Source organism: Stegostoma tigrinum, chromosome 13 (assembly GCF_030684315.1).
Source record: "Stegostoma tigrinum isolate sSteTig4 chromosome 13, sSteTig4.hap1, whole genome shotgun sequence".
Taxonomy (NCBI): domain Eukaryota; kingdom Metazoa; phylum Chordata; class Chondrichthyes; order Orectolobiformes; family Stegostomatidae; genus Stegostoma; species Stegostoma tigrinum.
The window spans coordinates 70,598,664-70,612,620 of record NC_081366.1 but is presented as its reverse complement, the minus strand read 5'-3'; the positions used below and the strand labels follow the sequence as shown (position 1 = coordinate 70,612,620).

Below are 13,957 nucleotides of genomic sequence, written 5' to 3'. Positions count from 1 at the left end.
TTTTTAGGCACTGGGAATTGTAATAACACCCTGATTTTCCCATCTGTATTTATCAAGATGGACATTGAAAATGAATCCTGTCTCATTAAGTTTCCTGATTTATTATAAGACCTTACAATATTTTGCAAATTTGAGTGGAACCATGCAAACTATTCACATGGCACTGCTCAGTTGTGGTTTGCCTCACGATGAACAACTAAGTTAGCTCCAGCACTTGCTATTACATGGTCATCCTCTAACCAACATGCATGCTTTGTCCTGCTCCTCTCAGCCACACACTGACATCCCACACACTCACCTTGTGGTCAGGATAGCTAGTTCTTTGCTCTCCAGTAGGGCTGTAGTGAGTCTCGGCATAACCTAGTGCCATCAATTGCCTGGAAAGAGAAACATAGTTCTGTTTCAGACCTCAACGACCTTGCTGAGTTTTTAGACAATCAGAGCTCACTTACAAATAGTCCAGCTGCTTCCTTGTAAAACCTGCAAAGTTATGTGGCAGCAGGGTGTCTCACTACTGCCTCACAGCGCCAGGGATTCGGGTTCAGTTCCAGCTTCGGGCAACTGTCTGCTTGCACATTCTCCCCACATTTGCATGGGTTTCCTTCCACAGCCCAAAGAGGCACACGTTAGGTGGATTGGCCATGCAAAATTGCCTGTAGTGTTCAGGAATATGCAGGATTGTTGGATTAGCCATGGGGAATGCAGGGTTACATGGATAGGGTATGGTGGTGGGTCCGAGCGTTTGGAGGGGTTGGTGTGCATTTGAGGGGCTGAATGGCCTGTGTCCACATTATAGGGATTCTAAGTTCTAAATGAAGAATGTGTAGCTTTACATACAAACTAAGCTGTAGGAGCAGATCATACTGCTGAAAACTTCTATATCTTTGTTTATCCTCTACACAAGCTTGTTGTTTGATTTGACAGAAGTGTACAAGATGGTGAGAGGCATAGATTGAGTGGATAGTCACAGACTTTTCCCTCCAGGGCAGAAATGACTATTATGAGGTGGCATAATTTTAAGGTGATTGGAGGAAGTTATAGGAGAGATGTCAGAGGTAGGTTTTTTGCACAGAGAGTGGCGGGCTTGTGGAATGCGCTGCCAGCAGTGGTAGTGGAGTCAGATACTTTAAGGACTTTTAAACGACTCTTGGATAGGCATGGTGGAATATAGTAAAATGTAGGGTCTGCAGGGTAGTTTGATCTGAGTAGGATAATAGGTCAGCACAACATTGTGGGCTGAAGGGCCTGTACTGTGCTGTACTGTTATATGCTCTATGTTTTTAAGCTTCACAAATTACCTCTCAAGATGATGAACCCACATAGCTAGATTGCCTACTCCCTGATACAAACATCGAACATCCCGTTAAATATATCAATGCGACTTGAACCATCCCTAAAGGGAAAAAACGTACACATTCTAACTGTTCTGGGAAGTATTGCCTCCTATTTGACCTGTCATTGGCTCCTTCATTCTAATGCACTCTTGTTCTGGATTCCCCCACTTCAACATCTAAGGGGTTACCATTGACTGGAAACCACAACGGATCAGCCATGTAAACACTACAAATGTAGGTCAGAGGTTAGAAATCATGCAGTGATGAGCTCATCTCCTGAATCCTCAGATCCTGTCCACCATCAACAAGGCACAGGTCAAGAGGACAATGAAATACTTCCCACTTACCTGGGTTAGTGCAACTGTAACAACATTCAAGAAGCTTGATACCAGACAGGACAAAGCAGCCCACCGGAATCAAACCCACCATCTTCTACATTCGCTCCCTTCACGGCAACACACAGAGAGTGGAAGCAATAAGTATCATCTACAAGATGCCCTATCGCAATTCACCCAGGGTCCTTCCAAACCCGTGGCCTCTACCTGCTTAAAGAACAAGGGCAGCGGAAGCAATGGGAATACCATGACGATCAGAGGAGCACGTTCTCCTCTGAGGCACATATCATTCTGCCTTGGAAACATGGGGAGGTGGTGGCATAGTAGCAATGTCAATGGGCTACCAATACAGAAGCCCAGGCTAATGTTTTGAGGTAATTGGAATGAATCTCAACATGACAGAGGTAGAGTTTGAATTCAATAAAATCTGGACTAAAATCTAGTAGGATGGTAACCACGTAGCCATTGTTGATTGCTGTGAAAGCACATCTGGTTCACTGAAACACCAAGTCCTACAGAGAAGGAAATCTGCCGTTCATCCCTGGTTTGGCCTACACATGACTCCAGACCCACAGCAATGTGGTCAACTCTCAAGTGCCCTCTGAGAAATTAGGGATGAGCAGTAATTGCTGGCCTCTTCACTAATGCCTACATCCAACAAAAAAATTGCTGTTCCTTTAAAATTGTCCCTAATTGCCATAGGCCAATAAACTATTGCTTAGCCAGTGATGCCCTTATCCTGTGAATGAATAAAGGAAAGAATTGGAACCAGTTTCTCTACATTCACCCCACCAAATTCCTTCACTATTTCAAATAACGCAATCAGGTCTCCCTTTAATCTTCCCTTTCCCAGGAGAACACTCCTAACCTGCTCAATGTTTTCAGATAGTTACAGTCTTTTTTCATTCGTAATATCCTTATAAATTTAATTTGTATCCTCAATATCCTTGTCTCTCATAGAGAAAGCACAACTGGAGGGTGAGTCATTGATGTATTCTAGGTTTTGATAGGCCCATCCCCTGTTATCTCTGTGCATGCTAACTGTAAAGCAACATCCTGAGTATAACATTCTCACCTTTGTTTGCAAATCCCTCCAATCATGCATCTCTGTGGCCTCCTCCAGGCCCACCACACTCTGAGAAAGCTGTGCTCCTCAAGCTCTGTTCTCTTATTATAATCGCTACATCATCAGTGGCTGTACCTTCAGCTGTCTGGGTCCCAGCTCTGAAACACCCTACCTTTAGATCTTTACCACTCTATCACATTTTCTTTCTTTAAGACACTCCTTAATACTAACTCCTTGGCCAAGATTTTGGGCAACTGGCTTAATATTTCTTTATGTGGCTTGATGTCATGCTTTGTTTTCATAAAATTTTCACCTTAGGTATCAAGTTAAAGATGCCAGATAAATATAAGTTGCTGTCGTAAAACAATAAGGGTGTCAAGGGTTATTGTGAAAGGGTTGGAAAGTGGAGTTGAGATCAAGATTATATCCATCATGTTCTTACAGAATGCTGGTACAGGTTCAATGGCCCAGTCTCCTGCACCTGTTATTAATTATTCCCTTATAGGATAAGCCAGGATTCATTGCTATTCACAAAGTTTTCAGTGTCTATCTTCTTCAGATACTCAGAATTCAATCAGGCGTCCATTCAAGAGCCAGTATTTGAGAAGCTCACGGGACATAAAAAGAAAATCTTTGTTTTTTTATTTGGTCAAATAGGAGACTACTCATTTTTGTCCAAAGTCACTGCCTTCTTGTCAATAGCAACACTGTCCACAGTCACACACGAAAAATAAAAATCAGTTTGTGTTGTTGCAATAAAGTCAGAGATAATAAGTCATTCATAAAAACCAAACCGAGTGCTCACGCAATGATCAAGCTTCAGCGAGTTTGGAGCTGCCTGCTGTATGTTGTGGTACCAAACGCTGGTGGCTTGCAGCAGGAACAGAAATCACAGCATCTCAGTGCTGCTCGTCATCGCACCCCAATCTCAGCACAGACTCCTACAGCCCTGGGCCCTATTGGGTCCTGATGTATTCCTCATCCCCTCCCACACCTCCCCTGAAGTTTATGATTGGGGTACGGTGCTGTCAACAGTCATCCTTGCTATGCAGTTTCTAAGAGCCCATTCAGTTAATAATGCTGGAGGAAAAACCACTTGAGGGTGCTAAGATAAAAAGGCCCTTACTTTAGCAAGAAAACTGTGTGGTCGCTACAGGTACAAGTTTTAAAAAAACCAAACATGGAGAGTGGTGGAGAAGCTCAGAAGGTCTGCATCATCTATGGAGACAGAAAAACAGAGTTAACATTTCAGTTTCAAAAACTGCAGTTCTGAGGACGTGCCATAATGACTCAAAGCATTAACTCAGTCTCTCTCTCCACAGACATTGCCGAAGCTGTGAGTTTCTCAAGCACTATCTGTGTTTATTTCAGGTTTCCAGCATCCACAATACTTTGCTTTTGTGCAAGTTATATTAATTAACCAGGCAGAATTGTGGAGACTAATTGGAGCTAGGAAGGAATGTCCAACCCCATCAGGATCTACAGCTCAACTGGTCTCTTCTACACCCAAATATCATGTGATGCAACCGGATTGGGTAGAGGTTAATGCATCTTCAACATTATCGCTTTTAGAACCATTACTTTATGCAACAGAACTGACCAAACTGTGGAACTCATGTTCAAGGAAAACTGCAAGGTGATGGAAATTTTGTTTTCTGCATTTAGAGTCTCAAGACTATGGGCAATCAACACTTGGAGGCAAGTTGAAGCAACACTCTCTTCCCCCAGAACTTCTCCTACACTGCCCCTTCAAACACACCCAGGGACTATCAGCACGAGTTAAGTACAGAGTGGAGCTTCCCTTACCCTGTCTTGTCAAGAGTTAATGTGAAATATGCCATCAGTGATCTAACAGATCACATAACAACAGATTCTACGGAGAGATGAGCCCGTTTTAAACTTTGTACTAAGCCTTATCCTGTAGATAGTTGAAAGATTATCTCATTACAAAAGACGTAGCATCCATCATTGATCCTGGCCAAGGACAGTACCTCCCTAAGGAGTGCTACATTTATCTGTTCTAATAGGACGTAGTCAGCAATCTGAAAGAAATACCCATTCAGCTCAACACAAAAGGCAAATGATGTTTGAAGCCATTTCCACTGCAATGGCAACACATGTCTCATCAGGTCTTCTCAGGTTTGGACACGCAGTTAGCTATAGAGATTGACAGGATAAGTTATTTAATTTAAAAAAAACTTATTATTCTAGCAAACATGGGCAGCTACAGGGGCCAACCCAGAAACAGACAGGTTTGAGAGCATCAAGTTCCTGGATAACCAACAATCTATCCTGGACCACCCACGTAGATGTAACAGTCACAAAGGCACAACAAGAACTTTTCTTTCTCAGATAACAAAGTGTGGAGCTGGATGAATGCAGCAGGCCAAGCAGCATCTTAGGATCACAAAAGCTGACCTTAAAGGTCTAGGCCTGAAACGTCACCTTTTGTGCTCCTAAGATGTTGCTTGGTCTGCTATGTTCATCCAGCTCCACTCTTTGTAATCACGGATTCTCCAGCATTTGCAGTTCCCATTATTTCTCTTCTTTCTCAGGCAGTTTAGGAAACTCAGAATGTCCATAAGGACCCTCATCAACTTTTATAGATGCATCATAGAAAGCATTCTATTTAGATGCGTCATGGCTTGGTACTGTAACTGCACTGCCCAGGACCATAAGAAACTAAAGAAAGTTGTGAACGCAACCCAGATTATCACAGAAGCCAAACTCCCATCCATTGACTTCTCATGGCTGCAGAAAGGCAGCCAACATCATCAAAGACCCATCCCACCCTAGTTATAATCTCTTCCAACCTCTTCCATCAGGCAGAAGACACAAAAGCTTAAAACAAACATACCAACAGGTTCAAGAACAGCTTCTTCCCTGCTGTTATTAGACTGCTGATTAGACCTCTCAAATTTCAAATCTAGTGCTGATTTCCTATTATACACCAACTGTACAGCAGTAACTCTGTATGCCTTGCTCTGTTCAATCACTCTCTACTCTGTATGTCCTTGTATATAATGCTCTGCCTATACTACACGCAAAGCAAATGTTTTATGTGCTTAGGTACATGTGACAATAATAAATCAAATCTTGACCATGTTTGGACAGCTCAAGCCTTTATAAGCATTCAAAGAGCCACAAACCTAGACTCGAAAAGGTTAAATCATCCAAACTAGAGTGGGGTAATTGGTCCAAATTTCTCTTCCTGATTTTGTTATATATTCCCGGTGGATACACCTGACAAATAGTTGATTCTCTCCAGAACCAAGCCCTTTATTAAGCCAAGTTATATTAAAAAAGTTATTAAAAAGTCAACAGACCATGCTTGTCACATCACAACATACTGAATGCAGTCTTCAGACATGTACCATTCAGAGTCACAATGAACTTTTAAGTTATTAATATTTTGGAATATTAAAGGCTCACAATGTCTGCCATCACACAATTTCATTCTCCATCTGGTTATTGCCAACCAGACAACTGCGAGGTCATGGTTGAAATGAGATCATTGTTGGTCAAATGGTGAATTCAGTTTTTGCATAGTAATGTAATGATCCAACATTTCCAGAAAACTAGGAGTGCTACATTTAGCAGTTCTCACAGGACTTAATCAGAAATCTGACAAAAAAAAAAGATGGACCCATTCAGATTAACACAAAAGGCAAATCTGTTTTGAAGTCATTTCCAGTTGCCCAGGCCTTTTATTAAATCTTGCAAACTAAAAAAAGTCACCGCTTTTATTTCTAACTGAAAGGCTCTCAGCCAACTATCTTGTAATTGCCTCAGGACCCTTGGAATAGACGAAGGTTTGCATGCGAATATCAATTGAGGGCAGTATGACCTCCTGTTCCTCTCCAAGCAACAACGTCTGCAAGCACCGATTGCTATTGCTTTGCTCTGGTGCATTAGAATTCTGGGAATTCCCAGCGGAACAGCACACTAGGAGTTTTCCATGACATGGACTGCAGAAGCTCAAAAAGATTCTGTTTTAGCCTTCCCAAGGAGAATTAGGGATGGACAAGAAATAAAGGTCTTGCCGGTGAAGCCCAAGTACTGAGATTTTGTGTTTTAAAACAAGTTCGGTTTCAGGGACTCACTGGATGTTCATAGAATGTTCACAGAATGCTTACATAGGATGGCATGGTAGCTCAGTGGTTAGCACTGTTGCCTCAGAGCACCAGGGTCCCAGGTTCTATTCCACCCTTGGGCATCTGTCTATGCATAGTTTGCACATTCTCCCTGTTTCTGTGCTGGTTTCCTCCCACAGTCCAAGATGAGCAGTCTAGGTGGATTGGCCATGCTAAATTGCCCATAGTTTTCAGGGATGTGTAGATTAGTGGGTTATGGGGATGCTTCTGAGGGTTGGTGCAGATTTGTTAGGCCAAAGGGCCTGCTTTCACACTGTATGGGTTCTATTCTAGAACAATTCAAGTATGCACCTTTAAGAGAGAATTCAAGAGTCGGGGAGCATGCATTTAAGGTGAGAGGGGCAATTGAGGGGCAAGTCTTTTACACGGAATGTGGTAGTAGTCTGGAATGCGCTGCTAGGGGTGGTGGTGGAGGCAGATACAACAGGGGTGTTTAAGAGACTTTTAGATAAGCACACGAATATGCAAGGAATGGAGGGATATGGACCAAGGGTACGCAGAAGGGATTGGTTTAATTTAGCATCATGTTTGGCATGTCACGGGCCAAAGGGCCTGTTCCTGCAATGTACATTTCTATGTTCTGTTAAAGTAGATGAAAATCATATGAAATTTAGGAACTTGACCTCACTGTAGACACAGCACTTGGTGAATAAGGAAACTTCATTTATCAAAATAACAAGTTAATGAGTGTGAATCATTGACTTAAAGCTTGACATTGAATTGCTCTCTGACTGCCCTTAGGTTATAAACAGCTGGTGCAGGGGGTCAGCATTGAGGTAAGTTCTTTGGTCTAGTAACCCAGAGGACCAGGCTAACATTCTGGGGACAGGGACAAAAATAAAGTTGCTGGGAAAACTCAACAGGTCTGGCAGAATCTGTGAAGGAGAAAACAGAGTTAACGTTTCAGGTCCGGTGACCCTTCCTCAGAACTCACCGGACCCGAAACGTTAACTCTGTTTTCTCCTTCACAGATGCTGCCAGACCTGCTGAGCATTTCCAGTAACTTCTGTTTTTGTTCCTGATTTACAGCATCTGCAGTTCTTTCGGTTTTTATTTTGGGGACAGGGGCCAATCCCATCATGGCAGCTTGTGGAATCTGAATTCATTCAATAAATCTGGAATGTAAAATTCATCTCAGTAAAAGTAACTGTGCATGCAATTATTGGTGATTGATATCAAGAACCTACCAGATTCATTAATGTCCTTTCTAAAAGGAAATCTGTTATTCTTACCTAGTCTAGCCGAGATGTGATTCCTGATGCACAGTGATGGGGTTTACATTCACTGTCCTCAGAAATGGCCTAGTAAGCCACTCAAAGATAATTAAGGTTGGGTCCTTCTAGGAATGTCCATGTCCTGTGAAGGAATACAAAAGAGAATGCTACATTTGTCCCCTCGGGCTTTCTAACCAGATGTGAGAGGCACGGTGGCTCAGCAGTCAGCACTGCTGCCTCACAGCATTAGGGACCTGGGTTTGATTCCAGCCTTTGGTAACAGTCAGTGTGGCGTTTGCACATTCTCCCCACGTCTGCGTGGGTTACCTCTGGACGCTCCAGTTTCCTCCCACAGTCCAAAGATGTGCAGGTTAGGTGGATCAGCCATGCTGAATTATCTGCAATATCTAGGGATACGCAGACTAGGTGAGTTAGCCACGGTAAATGTAGGTTTATGGGGATAGGGTAGGGGGCTGGGTCTGGGTGGGTTGCTCTTCAGAGGGTCAGTACAGACTCAACTCTTCCTGCATTGTAAGGATTCTATGTGTGCTTCAGCAGTGACCTTAAATGAACCAGGCTCGAGTAGAAGTTAAGCATCTACAGTCTGCTCGTAAATGAAAAAAAGCCATGAATATATCACTCTATATGCATATCTGTAACACTCCAGTTGTCACTCTGAAGCCCTACAATCAACCTGAAGAATTTTACAGTACATTATGATGACCAGTCAGGTCACTTGTTCATTGAAGACGATTTGAGCAGTGATCTTAAAGGCAGAGATCATGTTACAATTCTTTTTCAGTCCTCAGACAGTACTTTTACCAGAAGAGATCTATTAATATGTATTTTTTGTTGACGGAGTTTTAACATTTAATCAAACAATTCAACCTTTAGCTATGTTCACTCAAAGTAAATGCAGTTGCTCAGCACTTTTTCAATCAGGCAGTTACTGCTGAGGGGAAGGACTGGGTGAAGGTTGACAAAAAAATGAATGCATGGTTGGAGTGTTGCCAATCAACAGGGCAACATGTTTTGAGGTCTGTACAGTACAGCTTGAAGTAATCAAGTCAGTCTGTACAGATGAATGACTTCATTCTCCTCTACATGACCAAGCTCTTATCTTCATCAATATCCCCCTTCAAGAAATCAGCATTATATCACATAACTGACATAAAAAATCCCAAACAGAGGCCACTAAAGGATTTGCTCCATTACTGGATCCATTCAGTGCATTTTTCAGTGATAGTGACAACTGGACAATGCAAGTCTATAAGTATTGCAGTGTGAACCTTCTTATATGGTAAGCTTTAATTATGAGTTATGAGATCTTATGGAGCAGTGGGTGGCATGCTTGTCTCTAAGCCCTGTGAGCCAATTCAGGACTTGCTGGACCAAGGCCGAAGCATTGATTACATTAAGTGTCAACATGTAAATCTTTCCAACAGACACCAAGGGCTGGTGGTAAGACAGGGAGAGATTCCTGGTCAGCCATCACTACCCACAGCTCCATGTTACAACCGACATGTAAAAGTGAATGGTGCTGTAACCCCATGAAGTCTTTGGTGGGGAGTAGGATGTGGGGTGGGAGGATACGGCTAAACAGCCAATGCAGAACAAGTTGTTGCCAACAGCATGAGATTCAATGCTTCATCTCATTGGGGTTGATGTGGGATTTGCCTCTTTGCTCTATTCATGGTGGGGTTGTGGTGCTGTGAATCAGACCTCTCGAGTGCAATTTAGGGTGGGAGATGAACATTTGTCTTTCCAGGTTATCCCTACAACCCGTGGGCAAAAAAGATGATCAGTGTGGCTGATGCAACATTGACAAATTACAGTGCTCAGATTATTGGAGCTTTGTCGACTGCTTTTGAGCAGGAAGCTGCCCATTACCAGGCATTGCCTGTAAAGTAGGAAGACACATTTGACTGAGCCAACCACTTTAAATAATCACTGCTCTTCCTCTTGAACAGAACCGATTCCCTGAATTTGTTTTCTCAAGCTGTTAGAGCACCGAAATTTGAAGGCATTACAACCACAACATGGCAGGAAGTGGGTAACATTGGCTGACCCACAGTGAGATTTTTTGCACTCCTAGCTCGTCTGTCAGTAATGGGGGCCAGATGACAGCCTGAGAAAATCCGTGAGTGTTTCCTCCAGCCCCATCTCCTAGTTATCAGCTGCCCTCAATCTTCTTCTCATAAATTTAGCTGAGACAGCTTTGAAACTTTTTCCCATATATCAAAATATAAACCATTTCCAACAAACAAGGAGAAGAAGCAGGTTAAAGATGATGATTTTGAAGATTATAAGTGACCAGTGACCCAAATAGTTCGGGAAAAACAGGGGGGAGGGTCTGTTCTTACATAATAAATGGTGACATTGAGCTGGAAGCAAGTAAAGAAGTGATGGTTATTCAGACATTGTGAATAATTTCTCTGAGTTAAATGGCTAGAAGAATTCTGACAACTGACTCACAAAGCCATGGTCTTTACAGTAGAGTATACCAGCAGCTGTGCACAAGGTGAACATAAAAATGGAAGAAATAGGAGGATAGGTAGACCATTCAGCCCCTCTGTTCTGCCATTCAACACAATCATGGCCGATCTGCTGTAGACCTCGACTCCCCTTTCATGTCAGCTTAGCACAACCACCAACTTCCTGATATTTCACTAATCTATCGACATCCTCCTTGAAGTCATTTAATGATCTAGCCTCTACAATTTTCTGAGGTCATGAATTCCAGACGTTTGCTCCCGCAGAGAAAGGAAATTCCTTTGCATCTCAGTTTTAAACGAGTGTCCCCTTATCAAAATCTCATCATCCAAGGTTTCTGAATCCTGCCATCCTTATCTTTAATCCTCACTGGAACAAAATAGTCCTGAACTTTGGTCCACTGGCTATTAAAATATGTCAGATGTGGATTTACCTTCAAACATTTGCCCCCAACCCAATTTCTCCCATTCCTGTCTAGCCTTTTCCCAATTTAGCACTTTCATCTGAGGACCATTCTTACCCTTATCCACAATTATCTTAGAATTTATGTCATTACGATCACTGTTCTCAAAATGCTCCCCTACTGAACCTTTAATCACCTGACGAGGCTCCCCAGTACAAGATCTAATATGTCCCCATTGGCCTATCTACAAATTGTTTTCAGAATCTTTCCTGCATACACAAATACACTCTGTCCCATCTAAGCCCCGGGCACTTAGGGGCTCCCAGTGAACCCTGGGGAAATTAAATTCACCTACTATCAAAACCTTGTTGTTTTTACATCTTTCCTTGATCTGCTTACATATCTGTTCCTCTAACTCCCAATGGCTATAGGGGTAATATTACCATAGAAACTGCACATTTCTTATTACTGAGTTTTACCCATATGGCCTTACTGGATGAGTCTTCCAAGGTGTCCCATCTTAACGCAGCTGTAGCATTCTCTGTAATCACTAATACAACTCCCCCACACCTTTTACATTCCTTTCTGTCACGTCTGAAACATCTAAACCCTGGAACAATGATTTACCAGTTCTACCCTTCACTCCACCAGGTTTCTACAATGGCCACCACATAGTCCCATGCACTAACTCAGACTCTAAGCTCATTTGCCACTGTTGACTTGGTCACCGAGCTGGTCAGTTTGTCTGGCACCGGAGGCACACTGACAGTGTTCCCTAGTATGGTGACGAAACATCTACAAACAAACTTACTGGCTCGGCAAGCAAATCAACACCAGCATCAACAACCCAAGCTACTAATCTTCTTTCAAAATTCTAAGCTCACCTGCTTTATCTGTAGTGCCCCTTGCATTAAAATAAACAAACCACTAGTCTTGCCATGTTTATTAGCTTGGCCCTGCCTTTTCATCCTGCTATACTTACGGAGGCTGCAGAGGTTCAAGAAAGCAGATCAGCACCACCTTCCCAGGAGTCATTGAAAAGGCAATAATTCCTGACACAGCTAACAACACCCCCACATCCAATGTAAGATAAATAAGAAGAATTCTGTCTGGATATGACAAATGCTTGCTTTCTTCAAGGAGAACAGAGTGGGATAACCTGCCATAGTCAGACAGGATATCATTGTTACCTTTGATGAAGGGATTCTTGATGTTGTAGGCATGGCAGCGGCAAACTGAAGGGCGTGTGAACCAAGGAGGTATGAGGGAGCTGAGTACAGAGAAATGGTGATAACAAAGTGTGAAGCTGAATGAACACAGCAGGCCAAGCAGCATCTCAGGAGCACAAAAGCTGACGTTTCGGGCCTAGACCCTTCATCAGAGACGGGGATGGAGAGAGGATTCTGGAATAAATAGGGAGAAAGGGAGAGGCGGACCGAAGATGGAGAGAAAAGAAGATAGGTTGAGAGGAGAGTATAGGTAGGGACGTGGGGAGGGGGGGAGGGGACAGGTCAGTCCGAGGAGGATGGACAGGTCAAGGGGACGGGATGAGGTTGGTAGGTGGGAAATAGAGGTGTGACTTGAGGTGGGAGGAGGGGATAGGTGAGAGGAAGAACAGGTTAGGGAGACGGGGACAAGCTGGGCTGGTTTTGTGATGCAGTGAGGCGAGGGGACGAGTTGGGCTGGTTTTGGGATGCAGTGGGGGAAGGGGAGATTTTGAAGCTTGTGAAGTCCACATTGATACCATTGGGCTGCAGGGTTCCCAAGCGGAATGTAAGTTGCTGTTCCTGCAACCTTCGGGTGGCATCATTCTGGCACTGCAGGAGGCCTCCTGGAGGAGCTTCTCAATCTCAAAATCACAATCTTCAAAATCTCCCCCTCCCCCACTGCATCCCAAAACCAGCCCAGCTCGTCCCCTCCCCCCACTGCCTCACAAAACTAGCCCAGTTCGTCCCTGCCTCCATAACCTGTTCTTCCTCTCACCTATCCCCTCCTCCCACCTCAAGCCGCACCTCCATTACCAACCTCATCCCACCCCCTTGACCTGTCTGTCCTCCCCGGACTTACCTATCCCCTCCCCACCTCCCCACCTATACTCTCCTCTCCACCTATCTTCTCCTCTACCCATCTTTGGTCCACCGACCCCTCTCTCCCTATTATTTCAGAATCCTCTCCCCATCCCCCGCTCTGATGAAGGGTCTAGGCCTGAAATGTCACTTTTTCTGCTCCTGAGATGCTGCTTGGCCTGCTGTGTTCATCCAGCTTCACACTTTGTTATCTCGGATTCTCCAGCATCTGCAGTTCTCATTATCTCTGATCACAGAGAAATGGTGACAGATTTGATGATTTCAGACAAAGAGGGCAAGTTCAAGATGGCTGGTAGTTAGTTCAACTTCTCCACATTGCAACAAAGAAGTATTTTAAAATGTCAGTTTACTCCAACACAGCAAGAAGAAGCATTTCCTCTCAAGTTTCAGTCGATCAGTTGCTGTCACACTCGGACAATGATGAGCGCGATACTCAACAAACTGCATCAATAGAGATGACTATCCTGTCATTTGTCACAATCTATAAACTGCATCCGAGCAAGGGACAGATATGATATGACAGGGTTTACTGTAAACCAGCTAACTTTAGATTTCCTTCTTCAACTGACTGTCCAAAAAGAACAAAGCAGGCACTGCTCCTTTGAGGGATGAATGGTACCAAAGGGCTGGTCTGGATAAAACATTTATTTACTGCAATTTCTATGGAACTTTAGATTAATGATAACTCAATGATGGCCTTTTATCAACCTCTTGGGAAGAAAAGTCATCTCCTGGAAAAGCATTAAAATTTTTCTTAATTTCAAAAACCTTGATTAAATCTTTCATTAACCCAGAAGAACATGAGAAATAGCAGTACGGATGGACCATTCAGCCCATCTAGTCTCTTCCACAATTCAATATGCTCATGGCT

General features: G+C 43.3%; 1 protein-coding gene across 2 annotated transcripts in view; it reads right to left on the bottom strand.

Moving 5' to 3' along the window:
• The window catches only part of adam19b (ADAM metallopeptidase domain 19b), a 146,793-nt gene that overhangs the window by 71,494 nt on the left and 61,342 nt on the right, over positions 1–13,957 (bottom strand). Inside the window, exons 1-2 of one of the 2 annotated variants that reach the window (XM_048543840.2) lie at positions 3,862–3,949; positions 299–377 (exon numbers count right to left, since the gene is read on the bottom strand). In XM_048543840.2, the coding sequence (XP_048399797.2) occupies positions 299–377; positions 3,862–3,917 (135 nt within the window). In that variant the 5' untranslated portion in view covers positions 3,918–3,949. Of the gene's footprint in view, positions 1–298; positions 378–3,861; positions 3,950–13,957 lie in introns of those variants that run through there. The other variant, XM_048543839.2, reaches the window with a different exon arrangement.